General features: G+C 33.7%; 1 protein-coding gene across 1 annotated transcript in view; it reads right to left on the reverse strand.

Moving 5' to 3' along the window:
* The window catches only part of LOC126887850 (microsomal triacylglycerol transfer protein), a 188,544-nt gene that overhangs the window by 27,836 nt on the left and 142,288 nt on the right, over nt 1–18,420 (reverse strand). The window contains exons 5-6 of the mRNA XM_050655745.1: nt 4,077–4,362; nt 2,352–2,605 (exon numbers count right to left, since the gene is read on the reverse strand). Of these exons, the coding sequence (XP_050511702.1) occupies nt 2,352–2,605; nt 4,077–4,362 (540 nt within the window). The remainder of the gene's footprint in view (nt 1–2,351; nt 2,606–4,076; nt 4,363–18,420) is intronic.

Genomic DNA, 18,420 nt, shown 5'->3' on the forward strand with positions numbered 1-18,420 from the left:
CAATAATAAACTAGATGTAGAACCATATACATATTAACCATAGACCAGGCTAGGTATATGTCGCTCAAAGCATCGGAGTGTAACGCCCATGGCCCATAGATATAATAATACATAGATTAGGCAAGGTACGAAAAATAGCTTAGCGCGGAGCAGTTCATCGGTGGTCGATCTATCTCTCTCTACCGGCGCTTAGCTTTCTCTCTCTAGCATATGATATCCGCCGCAGCGTTCCATTACTCCCACCTCTTGGCTCTTGGTAGATACGCTCACACTAGTATGACAGACAAAGCTAGCTAGACCAGTGTACTTGATATTGGCATTACATCCCGATGCATTGAGCGGCATATACCTAGCCTGGTCTATGGTTAATATGTCTATGGTAACGCCAATATCAAGTACAGTGGTCTATTGAGAAGTTCACACCGAGAATGCAGTACGGCTAAGATATAGGCAATACATTTCTAATGGGGAATAAACGTACATGATTGTCGGTCTTCACCAATTGTTGATTGCTCTCTCAAGAGCGTCGCACAGGAACTCTATCAACAGTGAATGCGCATTCCTATCTTAACCGTACTGCAATCCCAGTGTGAATTTTACGTTAGCTGTCTTTGTCTGTCGTACGAGTGTGAGCGTATCTACCAAGAGGTGGGCGTAATGGAACGACACAGACAAAGAGTACAGCTGCAGCGGCCATCATATGCTAGAGAGATAAAGCTAAGCGCCGGTAGAGAGAGATAGATAGACCACCGATGAACTGCTCCGCGTTACGCTATTTTTTGTACCTTTCCTAATCTATGTGTAGAACTCGGGGAAAACAAGTCAAGCCGATTTTTTAAAGTTCAGTGCGCATGTTGTCCGCTAGGTGAAACAAATAAGGGTACGTGTAAATATTGTTTGAAATTTCACTTGTTTCCCGTGATATTTACATGGCATTTTCTGAGAGTGGTCTTTTAAAGTTTAAATTAAGATAATATTCTTCTTCTATGGCACTACAGCCCAAATTGAGCCTTGGCCTCCTTTATTTTTTGCCTCCACCCTTGCTTGTCTGTGGCTACTCTTCTCCATACACGGACTCCTAAAGGGGCTTGTGCGTCGCTATTTAATGTGTCTTCCCAGCGCTTTCTTGGCTTTCCAACCGGTCTCTTTCCCTGCATTCTAGCATTCAGTGCTCTTTTTGGTAGCCTATCCTCTCCTATTCTTATCACATGTCCGGCCCATTACAATCTTTGTATTCTAATGAAGTCTGACAGGGATGTTTCCTTATAAAGTTGATAAAGCTCGTTGTTGTATCGACTTCTGAAGATTCCGTTTTCCCTCACAGGTCCTAGTATTCTCCTCAGTACTTTCCTTTCGAATGTGTCGAGTTTGTATTTGGATGTTTCTTACAGGACCCATGCTTCACTGTCATAGCATGCTATTGGTCGAATTAAGGTTTTATAGATTCTAATCTTTGTATTTCGGTGGACATTTTTAGACCGAAATATACGGGAGAGGGCAAAATAAGTTCTGTTTGCCTGCGATATTCTCTTTCGTATTTCTCCATCTTCTGATCCGTCGGCATATAGTTCTACTATAGGCTATGAGCTCGTAGGTAGAGGGGATAATTAAAAATTCGCGAGTGCCACTAGTGACAAGTCTGTAAGCTTTTACTGGAAATTTGACATAAATGTCAAAGTGATTAATTTAAAACATTGAAATTAAAAACATTAATAGGAAATAATATTAGTTGGTCAAAGCTGTGGTCTATATTTTTACCTTAAATATACTTACGTTTTAAATACTGAATTTAAGTTTTTTTAATATTTCGTAATATGTAATTATAAATTAATCTAAGCGCCATCTACACGATAATTGTGAAAGTATCCGAAGTAAGAAATTAATATTTCATTAATAGAACGTTAAAATGATTAGCAAAATCTTTAATAATCGATTACAATTTAATTACTTTTTTGCGTTGTAAATATTAAGCGATAACAATTAAATAATAAATTTAAAAATTACCGGTGAAAGTTGCATTAGTAATCCGCTATGAGCGACACCAGCGAAGCTCAGAGCGTATAAGCGTTGATTGATGTATCGAGGGTACTTTAATTAATACTTTCATTAATACTTCAATCAACGGTATAAGATAATGTGCTGGCCAAAAATAATCATTTTTTTACTACATATACGAGTGTATTTTAAGCGACTATGATGTTCATAGATTTCATGAAAAAAGCTAATGACAGCGTTCCAAGGAACATTTGGAATGAACTTTGATTTTTACACGAAACGTCAAATTATAGTTGCTTATGTAATAATATTCATAGTAAAAGCTATGAAACTTTTATATAGATCAGTTTACTTACTTTCTGTCCAGTTGGAAAAACGATTTATCTGCCGATTTTAAAACTTCTTTATTCCAAAAAGACGAATCGAATGATTTGATTGCATTCCAAGCAAGGACACCTTCTTTTTGGGTTCCACTTTTAATATATTTTAATAGTGTTGGAATTGTTGTTTGTGATTTTAAATTCTTTAGAGCCCTAAAGTATTTGAATTTGTCTTCATCTTTGGCGTAGTCTAACTCATTGAGTATTGTTTCTTCTACATCGCGGACTAACTGTAATTTTAAAAACTCTGTTAAATAAGCAACAAAAATCTTGGAGAAAAGTGCAACCATTTTTTATACATAATCGGAATTAAAATGAAAATTTAGTTTGAACTAAAATTAAAAGTAATTATTATGGTAGGGGAGCCCAAGCGGGGATTTTTGCAGTTACTCGAGTGCGTCAGATTATCATATGGGGAGAAACCTGGTACTCTGTAAATGTACCTATACCATATATTGGCTCTTAGCACAGGGAAGTTCGTTAAGGGGGGTCCGAAAAAAAATCTATCCTTAGAAAAACTCGAAATTGTCAGATTAAGATAAGGTAAGTTAAGTATATGCAAAACAGTGTATATTTAAAAAATCTGACGATTTGAGCAGGGTGTAAGGAAATGGGCGAGTCACAAAGTTTTACAAAAAAGAGCGAATATTTCACGAAATGAACGTAAGGTCGAAAAACTAAAAAATCTATCGAATGATAAAAAACACGATCCCACGGAGAGGGGCGGGGGGTAAAATTAAAATTTTAAATGCGAACCCCGCGATATTTCGCGAAATGAACATCAGATTGATAAACTGAAAAATACACGTATTCAATATTTTTGAAAAATCTATCGATTGACACCAAACACGACCCTCCGCAGAGGTGGGGTGGGGGTGACTTTAAAATCTTAAATAGGAGCCCCCATTTTTTATTGCAGATTTGGATTCCTTACCTAAAAATAAGCAACTTTTGTTCGAGACATTTTTTCGAATTATGGATAGACGGCGCTATAATCGGAAAAAACGATTGTTGGAAATGGAAAATTAAATTAAAAAATGGAAAGTCCCCCACTTTATGGAAAACTTAACTTTTTTTGGTTTTAGTACCTACTCTTCACAACCCAATAGGTTTCCATGACGCTCGAGTAACTGAAAATTTAGCATAATTTTCTCCCTTACTATTAGTAATAAATGTAAATGTCTGACTGCATAATTGGTGCTCAAGTAGACCACAAGCCACATAGCAGTTGTTTGACAGGAATATGAAATTACCTAGGGAAAAGATAAATAAGAAAACTTATAGGGAAATAACTTTAGAAAATAAAGACGATAATGATGAGTATAAGGACAAAGATCGTGTATTTCAAAATTATTTACTCCAACCTGTTGAGGTAATAATAGCCACGTTGAGTATTTTCTTATTTGTTGTAAAACCCCTAGAATATTTTTTTCTCATTTTCGAATAAAGATGAAAGTATGAAATGTACTCTTTCATTTACTCCCTTATTTTGGAATAAAATATCTAAATATGTATATAACAAAAATATTTTGGATACAGCTTGGGGGCCCACCATTCATCCGATCTCCCCTAAAAGCGCAAATAAAAATACTAAAAGGCGTAAATGGATAACTCAATTAAATACAAAAATAGCTTTATGATATTTCCTCCAATCTGAATTATAAAATATGTTAAATTAAAATTTGTGCTATAAATACTTACACTAAACCTATTGTCATTAGTTGATGCTTTAGTGAATTTATGAGTCATCGACGCTATTGTCAATATCATCGTTTCCTTAACCTTTTCTGGAATGTTAACGGTTTTTGTATACTTTTTCAAGATATCTTTAATAATATCTGGATTAGGTTGCGATGAAAACGACAGGGCCCAGAGATATCGTTCGCTAAAATCTATTTGATTTTCATTATCAAAATGGAGGTTCTTCATTACAGCTTCGTGTGAATCTTGAGTTTGTACGTAACCTAAGATATCATAGAGCTGAGACCTAGAAACAAAATAAATTAAAAAATGAAAGACAACTTATGTTTAGTTTCGGTTCAAAGATGATCCATCATCCCCTAACATACGTTTCGGTCTCTCCACATCTCCTCAGTGGGGCTACATGTACACCTCTGAATCGAAACGAAACCAAACTGTCTATTTAAGCTGAGTTATAAAAATAATGTTTTACTTTAATTATAAAAAAGTAAAACATTAGGCTATTGATTATGTATTTTAGAAAGGAACTACAACGTTAACGGGGTTTTATTGTTTCATATAGTGAATGGACCTCTAAATATTAAAACCCAGCGGAGTGCTACCATTTAAAGGGGTGCGTTTTTGAGAAAGGGGTGAATTAGTCCCTAGGCACAGGGCGATATATGCACTTTTGGTACAAACGCGTCTACAGGAAAATTGTTCCAGGTTAAATTTACTATCGAAACGTCACATTCTAAAGTCAAAAATATTTTATTTTTACAAAAATATATTTAAAAGAAAGGCAAGAAAAAAACACTAAAGATAGCAATTTTGTTTTTTGCCCCATAACTTTTTTCCACGGGGATATAGGTATAGGCATTGCTTTACAGAAAAAAACTTCCATACTTCCTCTTTAAAATGTCGTTTGGTAGAAGTCTCTATGGTTTACAGTTTTCAAAATATGATTTTTCAAAATATGCCACTCACAGCGATTTTGGCCCATTTTCCTTGTTACTTCTCAAACATTGTTCTGTAACTTTTTTATACGTAGCTTTACGAATGCAATATTACAGTTAATAGGAAGAAAAGTCAATTATCTTTAAACTGGTCTATTGTAGGAGGATGTGTGACTATTTTTAAGCATGATATAGTTGTTCAAAATTTTATACTTTTAATGATTTTTGATATATTTTTCGATTATTTTTATATTTCTCGTTATTGTACTTTTTTACTTTTTTATTGTACATATATTTAGGTATATACATTGTACAATAAAAAATAAAGCTTATTTTGTTTACTTTAAAATGGTGTATCATAAAAAATTCTAGGACTATTTTTAAACAAGATATGCTTTTTCAAAATGTAACATATACACATGCAATAGGTCCCACTAAGTTGGCACCATATGGATAACTTTTTTATTATTAACTTTGTGAAAAAAAAAATATTCTTTATAAAATGCTCTGCATAGTCTAAAACCGAAGATGCAATCAGTAGATATAAAATTTTATCAATAGTGTACGAGGTATGTTAAAAAATATGAATTTCGCTCAAGAGTAAAGTACCTTTATATTTCACAATATCGAACAGTGTTATTAAGAAAAGTTATTTGGAATTAAAATTGTGTTATAATATGCAATTATATTCTTCTAATTGAGAAAATTAAAAAAAAAATTTTCCTCAATTACGGACACCCTTGAATATCCTACGGATATCTTGTTTAAAAATAGTCCTAGAATTTTTTGCTATACACCATTTTAAAGTAAAGAAAATAAGCTTTTTTGTATTCCACAATGTATATACCTAAATTTACAAGAAAAAAAGTCATAATGGGAAATTTAAAAAATAATCATTAAAAATTTAAAAAATCATTAAAAGTATAAAACCTTGAAAAAGCATAAATTGCTTAAAAAGAGCCGTATAATCTTATACAATAGACCATTTTAAAGGTAATTGACTTCTCTTTCTACTAAATGCACCATTGCATATACCTATAAATGCGTAGAAAAAAGTTACAGAACAATGTTTGCGAAATAATGGGGAAAATGGCTCAAAAATGCTGTGAGCGGCGAAATTTGAAAAATCCTATTTCGGAAACTATACACCCTAGAGACTTTTACCGAACTGCATTTTAAAGAGGAAGATGGAAATTAGTTTTCGTTGAAGTGAAGCAATGCCTACACCTATATCCCTGTGGAAAAAAGTTATGGGGCAAAAAACAAAATTGCTTTCTTTCGTGCTTTTTTTTCTTGCTTTTCTTTTGAATATATTTTTGTAAAAAAAAATATTTTTGACTTTAAAATGTGATACTTCGATAGTAAATTTAACCTGGAACAATTTTCCTGTAGACGTGTTTGTACCAAAAGTGTATAGAACGCACTCTAATTCACCCTGTGCCTAGGGACTAATTCACTCCTTTCTCAAATACGCACCCATTTAAATGGTAGCACTACGCGGTTTTTTCAAATGTAGAGGTCTATTGACCATATGAAACAATAAAATTACATTAACGTTATAGTTCCTTTTAGCTCTTTTATTTTGAACATAATCAATAGCCTAATGATCGACTCATGGAAATTCTAAAAAATAAAAACCTAGATGAAAGAGATTTAAGACTAATAACACACCTCTATTACAATCAGCGAGCAATAGTAAGAATTGAAAAAGAAACATCTGAAGAAATGGAAATAAAGAGAGGAGTCAGACAAGGCTGCATACTATCACCTCTATTATTTAACGCTTATTCTGAAGAGGTAATGCGAGAAACTCTGAAAGATGAAACAGTCGGCATAAGAATAAATGGAGTCTTAGTAAACAACATTAGATATGCAGATGATACAGTAATAATAGCCGATAGTTTACAAGACCTGCAAAGACTCATGAGTAAAATAGTAAGGTGTGGTAGGGAGTACGGACTCTCTCTCAATATTAAAAAGACGAAGTTTATGAAAATTAGTAAAAACAACCATAATACTATCGAAATCTTGATAGTAGAGGGCCAGCAGATCGAAAGAGTAAAAAAGTGCACTTACCTAGTAGCCCAATAAATGACCGTTTTGGAGTGTAATTTCCAGGGGCAACTCCGAATTGCATGAAAACTTGGATTTAGGTTCTACTTACCCTCCACTTCAAAGTTGAAATTGTGCCGTTAGTTGCTTTTGCTTGGGGGGTGACAGTCGCCCCTTCTCGGGGGTGAAAAAACATACGTTCAAGATAAGACCGGAAATGGATAAATTGACTGATTTTAAGCACCTTTTGTTCTATAAAGTTTTTTACGTAAGTCAATACTTTTCGAGTTATTCGCGATTTAAAATGTTGATTTTTCGACAAAAAACTACGTTTTCAGGCAGTTTTTCGCAAAAAACTCAAAAAGTACATATTTTATTAAAAAAAATATTTTTAGCAAAAGTGTAGCTTATAAAAGAACGAAAAAAAATGGTGTACTAGTAAAGTCTACAAATTGAGTAGAAGCAAAGTTGTAGCTCATGAAAAATACGTTCTTATTCGTCTAATTCCAAATCGAATATTTCAAGGTGAAATCACCGAAGAGTGAAGCACTTTTCGGGAAAACCTTATTAACACTTTTAAAGTATCTAAAAAGGCTTACTATTTGTTTTTTTATAAAAGTTTCCAGCATCAAAAATAAACTAGTTACACTGAAAAGAAAAGTTGGCCCCTTTTTTTGGTAAAAAAAATCGTGAAAACCTCCCTCTATTTAGCACCCTAAATGAATTTAATCGTTACCGCTTTACCATTTATTTTAACTGTATGTGTATTGTTTATATGATCTGTAAGTTTGATGGTTTGAAGTGCTTATTTTTGAAAAAATTTGGTTTTATAGTAAAAAAAATTTTCTAAAAATTTTTGAAAAATTTCCTTTTTTCAAAATAACTTAAAAAGTATTAGAGATAAGAAAAATCTGAAACAGTAAAAATATAGGTTTTGCTATTATAAATATGCTAGTTTCATTTTGTTTCTCAGTAAGACAAAAATTGATTAAGATATGGCTGTTCAAAATTTGCATACACTCGTGATTAGTGACCCATTCAAGCTTTTTCAACTATAACCCTTTCAAAAATAAACAGTTTAAACGGGTGAGACTGACACATCATATAAAAATAGATAGGTAAGTAAATTGTTTGTAAAGCGGTAGCGATTAATTTCATTTGGGGAGCTAAACACGGAGAGATTTTCATGATTTTTTACAAAAAAAAAAGAGGGCCAACTTTATTTTGAGCGTAACTCGCTTATTTTTAATGCTAAAAACTTTTGTTAACAATTAAAATAAAGCTTTTTATAAACACTTTAAAAAAGTTTAAATGGGTTTTTCCCGAAAAGTGCTTAATTTTTCGGTGATTTCACCTTGAAATATTCGATTTGGAATTAGACGAATAAGAACGTATTTTTCATGAGCTACAACTTTGTTTTCACTTGATTGATAGACTTTACTGATATACCATTTTTTTTTGTTTTCTATAAGCTACACTCTTGCTAAGAATATTTTTTTCGATAAAATATTTACTTTCTGAGTTATTTGCGAAAAACTGTCTGAAAACGTAGTTTTTTTGTTGAAAAATCAACATTTTCAATGGCAAATAACTCGAAAAGTATTGACTTACGTAAAAAACTCTATACAACAAAAGTTGCTTAAAACCAGTCAATTTATCCATTTCCGGTCTTATCTTGAACGTATGTTTTTTAACCCCCCGAGAGGGGGTGACTGTCACCCCCCAAGTAAAAGCAACCAACGGCAAAATTTCAACTTTGAAGTGGAGGGTAAGTAGAACCTAAATCCAAATTTTCATGCAATTCGGAGTTGCCCCTGAAAATTACACGGTATCGCCGCATTTCCCGTTCATTTACTGGGCTATAGGAACACTTATAACAGAAAATAATGACTACACTGCAGAAATCAAAGTCAGAATCGAAAAAGCACGTTCTAATTTTAGGAAAATGAAAAAGGTCATATGTAGTAAAGATTTAACGTTAGCCCTTAAAGTACGCCTAACAAAATGTTACGTATACAGTGTACTATACTATGGTGTGGAATCATGGACGTTAAATGTAGAGACAAATGAGACGACTTAACGCCTTTGAAATGTGGACCTATAGAAGAATTATGAGGGTTTCCTGGGTAGATGGAGTTACGAACAATGAAGTACTGAGAAGAATAGGTAAAGAGAGGGAAGTTGAACTCACAATTAAAGAAAGAAAGCTACAGTATCTCGGACACGTGATGCGGGGCGAGAGGTATGGCATCCTACGACTCATAATGCAAGGAAAGATAGATGGCAGAAGAAGCATCGGAAGAAGACAAATTTCATGGCTGAAGAACCTGAGAGAATGGTTTTTGTGCAGCTCAAAACAACTATTTAAAGCTACTGCCTCAAAAATTAAAATAGCTATGATGATTGCCAACCTCTGTAGCGGAGATGGCACCTGAAGAAGAATAATAAAAATAATTCGCGTATCGGACGTTATAGCGACATCTAATAAAGAAATGGGTCCAAGATGTAAACAATAAATCTGAAACTTTTCGTGGAACCACTTTCTGGGTATATCTTAATCTCTGCCTTTTACAATTTATAAGGCTAGCAGACGACGAATAAAGTAGACGAAAGGGACTCTAAAATATGCAGTCACCTTTCGTAGATTCGCATACGAAAAATTCCAAGGAAAGTTGGTTCCGTGTACTCAAAATATGACTACAATGAAAAATGAAAGGCAGCTTATGTTTTATTTCGGTTCAGAGATGATCCATCATCCCAATACGTACGTTTAAGCCTCTTCAGACCTCCTCAGTGGGGCTACATGAACATCTCTGAATCGAAACGAAATCAAACTGTCTATTTATTACTCATATTTTGAGTACACGGAACCAACTCTCGTTGGAATTTTTCCTAGACGGATAGAGGGAATGTGACCTCATATTGTAGAGTCCCCTTCGTCTTCTTTATTCGCCGTCTCCTTGCCTTATAAATTGTAAAAGGCAGAGATTAAGGATGTACCCAGAAAGTGGTTCTACGAGAGGTTTCAGATTTATTTTTACATCTGGGGCCTCTCATTTCTCTAAAATAAATTAAATTAAACAAACTACAACAGGTCGTTGCGTTTGTATCCCTTTTCAATTATACATGGTGCTGAACTTGTCAATTTTCATTGAAATTTGGTTATAACTTTTTAGATATCCTGTATAATACAAAACAACTTTATATTCTTGTAAAGAGGAATTAAAGAGGATTCTATATTTAAAATAAAATACAGAGTGTTTTGAAAACCCTGAATATTTTTTGTAAACAACTTTTTTGGCTTAAAAAAGTTTTCTGGGAAAACCTCAATGATAAAATAATTAGCGCAAAATAGGACCACTTGGAGCAAGGAAAGTAACGAATACTAAAATATCAAAAAGAAAACCCCGTGGTTTAGAGAGGAAGTGAAGATAAAATGTGAAGAAAAGAAGAAAGCCGTTTTACAATACTGAACAAAACAAACACAACAGGCATAGAACCACTATAAACGAATCAGAAATGAAACGAATACTTCAGTCAGACAAATAAAAAGGGAACACTGGCAGATATTCTCAAAATAGATGGAACACGACTTCTACGTAATACAAAAAGAAATATGGAGAATGATCAGAGGACAAAGAAAAGAGATGAACGAAATAATTAAAACGAAACACATTCAGAAGAAAACGTGGGCACACTACTTTCTATCTTTATTTGTGGACGATTTAAAGGTGACGACAATGAACCACGAACAACTGAAGTGATGAAAACGAAGAATTAAAATTGAGGAGCGAGAGGTCTAGGAAGCATTAAGGAAACTAAAAAATAAAAAAACACCAGGAGAGGGCAGAATATCAAATGAACTGCTAAAGTACGGAGGAAAAGATCTGACCAAAAACTACTTAAATTAATCCAAAAAATAATAGAACAAAACAGAATAACAAGAATGAAGATTTAATATAATATATTAAATATCATCCTAATACCTCTCTTGAAAAAGAGAGATAAATCGGACACGTAGAATTACAGAGGAATTAATTTATTAAACACAACATTAAAATTAACAACCAATGTGATAACAAACAAACTGAATGAAATTATAACAGCAGAATAACAACAAGATTTTAGGTCGGGAAGATCATGCACCGACACTTACCTATTATTTATAATAAGCCAGTTCAAGACAAATTATTAGAATACAACAAACCGACGTATTTCGTGTACCTTAAGAAGGCATTTGAAAGGGTCAAATTGAAGGACGTTATCCACTTGTTATACTCAAGAGAGCTACCTCTAGGAATAATTAAAACGATCCAAAATATCTACCAGAACAACACAATAAAAGTAAAAGTAGAAGACGAACTAGCTGACCCAATTGAAGCTGGCAATGGGATAAGACACGGGGATTCCCAGAGTCCTTTATTGTTCAACCTGATCATGGATGAAATAACAAAAAAGAGTAAAAACTAAAAAACGATACCAAATGGGAGAAAAACAACTTAAAATAATCTGCTATGCAAACGATGCAATACTAATCTCCGCCAGAAAAACTGAACATGTTGATTTCTCCAAAAAAAGACAAAAAGCATGGTTATAACAGTAAATCCAATAACATGTAAATTGGAACTGGAGGGTCAGATAATAGAACAAGTGATGGAGTTTAAATATCTAGGCACCACACTATCTAACTATGGAAAGCTCGAAACCGAAGTGGACGATCAAGTGGATTGAGCAAATAGAGCCGCAGTTTGCATGAATGAAACAATATTGCAAAATGAAAATATCTGAAAAGAAAGGCAGAATTTATAAAACAGTCATCAGATCAACCAGACCAATGACATACGCGGCAGACACACGACCTGATACATAAAGGACAAAAAGAAAGCTAGAAACAGCAGAGCTGAAAACCGTTTGAAAAATCGATGGTAAGATACAATGAGGCGGAATTGGAAGTACAGGTATACAACAGAGAGATATCGTATATATATATATGCAAGGTGGAGAACATTAATAACTGGGCAAGGAACACAAGAGTAGGATGCAACTATTACAGACGCCGAATGATAACAAATACACGTAACAGTAAAGCCATGGTTTGTTAGAACAGTGAGCGACGCACGGCATACGCGTACAGCAGAATCTGTTGTACTCGACGCACGGCAGATTTGAGTGAGTCGGTTTGTTAGCATATTCTGTCGCTCTCAAAATAGTTTAAGTTTGACGTTTGTTCTCACGGAGGGTGTACGTAGAAAAATGAATTCTGACAAAATCTAGGCAATAAGTTTATTACTCCTAGAAGAGGATGAGGAAGAGGAGTTGATAATATTAAATTTAAATAAAAGAAAATAAAAATGTAAACGAAATTTTTCATGTCGTAATACAGGAGGTGCATTTAAATTATCAGTCGAAAGAAAATTGTATCAGAACGAGGAAAAATTTCAAGAATATTTTAGACTTTCCAGGGATTGATTTGAAACTGTATTACAATTTATAAGATGATATTACTAAAAAACCCTACAACAGAAGACAACATCCGATTTCTGCAGAAGAAAAATTAAGCATAACTTTGAAGTATGCTATAATTGGTTTCCAAAGAATTTTCGTCACAAGAATTATTTGTTGTAATATAGGATATAGGAACCAATTCATGTACCTAGTTCATTTGCAGCCAGCTCATTTCATATCGCGAAACAATATTGATCACTTCAGCTTTTATTCTTGCCTTTTCAATCGTAGGATATTTCGACACTGTGGAAGCAATACTTTCAAAAACCATGTGTATAGAAGGATCACCTTATTTTTGAGCCAATTTCGATAATGTTTCCGACTGTTTAACAAGTTTTTCAATCAAAGCGGTTCGGTTCGTTCCTCTCGTCCCATTTTTAATTCGCTTATTAATGAGAAATCTCTGTTTTTAGACATTGACTTTTTTTCGGTTTGGAGACTTCTTGTCAGACTAAAATTTCAGAAATTTCTTGGAAATTTCGCTTATGTGGAAGTTATTGACAATTTATATTTTATATTGCCATTACATTGACAAAAATTGTTTCGAAGAAAAAGGGCTTAGCAAGTGTATATTTCTGTCTCCTGGATCTAGGAGTAATACATCGTCTAATACAATAGTAATAGAAATTAGATGTTCGGTTCCGGTGAAGTATATGGTGTCTTTGAAAGGCACTACCGAAAGGTTTATAGTTATACATAGTACCTTTTGTTAACTGCAGCCTGCTTTTCTCTTTGAATATTTACCCAAAGTATTGACCTGAAAACAGGTCAATTTACAGAGAACTATGTACATATTTAAAAATACAAATATAGAATAATAAAAAATGAGATATTCAAAGCATACCTACTATAGTGATCAGGGATCTATAGAATGGCAAGACAAAATTTTGTCACGTGTTGAATAATAACGATACACTTTTTTTAATTTAAGCTAATACCTCGACAACTAATTGCCATTGGCATAGTGGTTAAGTTGAATTTTTGCAGTTAGGTACCTAGTGCATGTGTAGTGTGTGGGTTGAGTAAATGTCTTGTTACTTTGCAAAGAGACGCTAATTGTATCCGAACGTCTGCGGTCCCTTCGGTGAGTACCGATCCCACAAGGAAACGATACACTTTATTTTGTACCAGCAACGTTATTTTATTATAATGACTTCAGTTTAATAAATAATAGTAATGATACCAATTAATCTAAATATCAATTAATTACTAATACTATCAATTTATACAAATGACCTTTTCATTTACTTTGTGCAATTAAAAATATGTCAAATCATGTAAACTTATTTTTGTTTGAATAAAATTAGTTTACCATCATCTTGTACACTGTGAGTTCAGCTGAACGTTTGCGTCCAAATCAAATCCGAAAGCCACGGTTTGTTAGAACAGTGAGCGACGCACAACTCACAGTCAGTCGAACGCCGCGCACGTCAGTCCAAATCAAAGGAATGGCTTCTGTATGTTAACGGATTGTTAGGTTCTGCTGAGTTGCGCGCTCTGAAGACCGACAGCAGTGTACGTCGACGGTGTGCGCTGGAATCAGCTGGGGTTTGATTTGGACGCAAACGTTCAGCTGAACTCACGGTGTACAATATGGTGGTAAACTAATTTCATTCAAACAAAAATAAGTTTAGATGATTTGATATATTTTAAATTGCACAAAGTAAATGAAAAAGTCACTTGTATTAAATTTATATTATTAGTATTTAATTGGTATTTAAATTAATTGGTATTATTACTATTATTTATTAAACTGAGGCATTATAATAAAACAACGTTGGTACAAAATAAAGTGTATCGTTATTATTCAACACGTAACACAATTTTTTTCTTGCCATATTATACAGATCCCTGATCACTATTAAAGTATGCTTTGATTAAATATATTATTTATTAATATTCTATTTTCATATTTTTAAATATGTACATATATAGTTCTCTGTTAATTGACCTGTTTTCAGGTCAATACTTTGGGTAAATATTCAAAGAGAAAAGCAGGTTGCCTTTAACAAAAGATACTACTATAAACCTTTCAGTAGTGCCCTTCAAAGACACCATATGCTTCACGGGAAGCGAACATCTAATTTCTATTACTATTGTATTATACGATTTATTTATTACTCCTGGTTCCTGTCGCCAGGAGCCAGAAATATACACTTGCTAAGTCTCTTTACTTCGAAACCATTTTGGTCAATGTAATGGTAATATAAAATACAAATGGTCAATAACTTCCACATAAGAGAAATTTCCAAGAAATTTCTGACATTTACATTTCAGTCTGACAAGGAGTCTCCTAATCGAAAACAGTCAATGTCTAAAAACAGAAATTTCTCATTAATGAGTGAATTAAAAATGGGACGAGAGGAACGAACCGCTTTGATTGAAAAACTTGTTAAAAAGTCGGAAACATCATCGACATTGGCTCAAAAATCAGGTGATCCTTCTATACACATGTTTTTTGAAAGTGTGGCTTCCACAGTATGGAAATTTCTTACGATTGAAAAGGCAAGAATAAAAGCTGAACTCATGAATATTGTTTCGCGATATGAAACTGAGCTGGCTGCAAATTAATTAGGTATATGAATTGGTTCTATTCATAACATTGGTTCCTATACATATCAAATATTTCTTGTGACCAAAAAATTCTTTGGAACCCAATATAGGATCTCAGAGCGTGCATTCGTTTGTATTTTCGCCAGAATCAATTTATAGCAATGCAGAAATGTAAGATACATGTATGATATACATTTTTAAGAAGTTTTCTTTTTTGTACTTAAACACTGTATTTTTATTTTTTCTCTAAATAAATAAAAACTTAGGTACTTCAAAGTTACGCTTAATTTTTCTTCTGCAGAAATCGGATGTTGTCTTCTGTTGTAAGGTTTTTTAGTAATTTCATCCCTTATAAATTATAATACAGTTTCAAATAAGTCCCTGGACAGTCTAAATCTAAAATATTCTCGAAATTTTTCCTCGTTCTGAAACAATCTTATTTCGACTGTTCATTTAAATGCACATGAAAACATTTCGTTTACATTTTTATTTCTTTTATTTAAATGTAGTATTATTAACTCTTCTTCCGCCTCCTCTTCTAGGAGTAATAAAATGATTGCTTTGATTTTGTCAGAATTCATTTTTCTACGTACATATACCCTTTGTGAGAACAAACGTCAAACTGAAAACTGAAACTATTTTGAGAGCGACAGAATATGCTAACAAACCGACCCAGTCAAATCTGCCGTGCGTCGAGTACAACAGATTTTGCTGTACGCGTATGCCGTGCGTCGCTCACTGTTCTAACAAACCATGGCTTTAATTCCAACGCACACCGTCGACGTACACTGCTGTCGGTCTTCAGAGCGCGCAACTAAGCAGAACCAACAATCCGTTAACATACAGAAACCATTCCTTTGATTTGGACTGACGTGCGCGGCGTTCGACTGACTGTGAGTTGTGCGTCGCTCACTGTTCTAACAAACCGTGGCTTAAAACGGCGCGAGACGATTCCCCTATGCCCTATATAGTAAGTCGATCAGTGCGAAGACGACGAAAACGATGGAACAACTTACTGGACAATTTACAGTCATGTCTACACAAAAAGAAGAATTTTTAGTATCTCCTATCCTATACTAACAGATATAAAAGACTATGTCACAAAAGTAGATCACCCTGTTCATAGGCGTAACAAAATCCGTCGGGGCCCCCCGCAGAATTGGAAATGGGGCCCCCTTTAAAAAATTACTAAATGCGACATGTGTAACAAAAACTTATAATATGTGTTATAGCCCAGTAAATGAACGTGAAATACGGCGATACCGAGTAATTTTCAATGTAACCACTGAAGTGGTCCAGTCAATACTTTTCGAGATATTTACGAGTGAAAATGTTTAACATTGTTCAACAAAAAAATCACGTTCTCAGGAGGTTTTTCGCAAATAACTCAAAAAGTAAGTATTCGTAAGTAAGTAGCAAAGATATAGCTTATGCAAAAATGAAGTGTATCGACCAAGTAAATGCAAATTTGTAGCTCATAAAAAATTGACCCATCAGCCTACTCCCAATGGTTAGCAAAGTTTTTGAAAGATTGCTGCTACAAAGAATATACGCAGATCATGAATTCCTAACATTACTACCAGAACATCAGTTTGGTTTTCGAGAAAATCACTCTACTACACAACAAGTCCATCGAATAGTAAATGAAATATCAAAAACTCTCGAAGAAAAGAAATACTGCAACGCTGTATTCCTAGATATCTCACAAGCGTTTGACAAAGTTTGGCACAGAGGTCTGCTTTACAAAGTAAAATTAGCACTATCTAGTAACTATTTCCTCCTAATCAAATCCTACTTATCAAATAGATATTTCTCAGTAAAATTCAAAGACCAACAATCCAGCCTCTGTCCTATTAACTCCGGAGTTCCGCAAGGTAGTGTTCTCGGGCCGCTGCTTTTTTCACTCTACACAGCCGATATACCAGAGTCTCATAATACTACGATGGCTTCCTTTGCTGATGACGTAGCAATACTAGCTATAAATGAAGATCACATACAAGCCTCACAAGACTTGCAACACCATCTGAACATACTCAGTGAGTGGTACACAAAATGGCGAACAAAAGTAAATAAAACAAAATCATCTCAAATAACGTTTACAAACCGTCACAACACATGCCCACCTGTAAGAATGGAAAATGTACGAATACCGACAGTAACAGACGCTAAATACCTTGGCCTCCATCTTGACCAACATCTTACTTGGAAAAAACATATACAGACAAAAAGAAGACAACTAGACTTGAAATTTCGGCAAATGTATTGGCTCCTTGGACGCAGATCAAAACTCAACATCCAAAACAAAATTCTTCTGTACAAAGCAATACTCAAACCTATTTGGTACTATGGACTACACCTCTGGGGCTGTGCAAAGTCAACATCACTCAATATCATCCAAAGATTTCAGTCTAAAGTTCTAAGATCAATAGTAGATGCACCATGGTATGTAACTAATCAAACACTTCACGAAGACTTAATATAAATATACCTTTCATCAGAGAAGAAATCCATCGAGCATCGGAATCACAAAACGAGCATACCATTTACCATGACAATGAGTTAGTAAGGGAATTATTCCATAATGGCCCTGCCACAAGGAGACTAGATAGAACCTGGCCTCAGGACCTATTTTAAAACTTAAACATAAAGAGAATAAGATGAGACATCATTGGAAGTCTCTTCTTCATGCCCAAAAACATGGAACAAATTTACTTAATACTCTTTTAATGATGTAGATTGTAAATAAACATAATTACATAAAAAAAAAAATAAAAAATTGTTCTTATTCGTCAAATTCCAAATCGAATATTTCAACGTGAAATAATCAAAAAATTAAGCACTTTTTGGGGAAAACTCATTAAAACTTTTTTAAAGTGTTTAAAAAAAGTTTTAGGTATTTTTACTTTTTATAAAAATTTTTATCATCAAAACTAAGCGAGTTACGCTCAAAATACAATTAAAGTTTTTTTTGGTAAAAAAATTGTGAAAATCCTCCCCCATTTAACACCACAAATGAAACTAATCATTACCGCTTTACAAATTACTCAACTTTATTTTATATGACCTGTAAATTTCACCAGTTCAATAAGTGCTTATTTTTGAATGGGTTTTATTTGAAAGGGCTTTGGTGAGTCACACTAATTACGAGTGTATGCAAATTTTGAACAGCCATATCTTAAACAATTTTTGTCTTACAGAAAAACAAAATAAAACCAAAATATTTATAAAAACAAAACCTAAATTTCTTTACTCTTTGAGATTTTTCGTAGCACTAATACTCAAGGGCAGATCCAAGACCA

Source organism: Diabrotica virgifera, chromosome 7, assembly GCF_917563875.1.
Source record: "Diabrotica virgifera virgifera chromosome 7, PGI_DIABVI_V3a".
Classification (NCBI taxonomy): Eukaryota; Metazoa; Arthropoda; class Insecta; order Coleoptera; family Chrysomelidae; genus Diabrotica; species Diabrotica virgifera.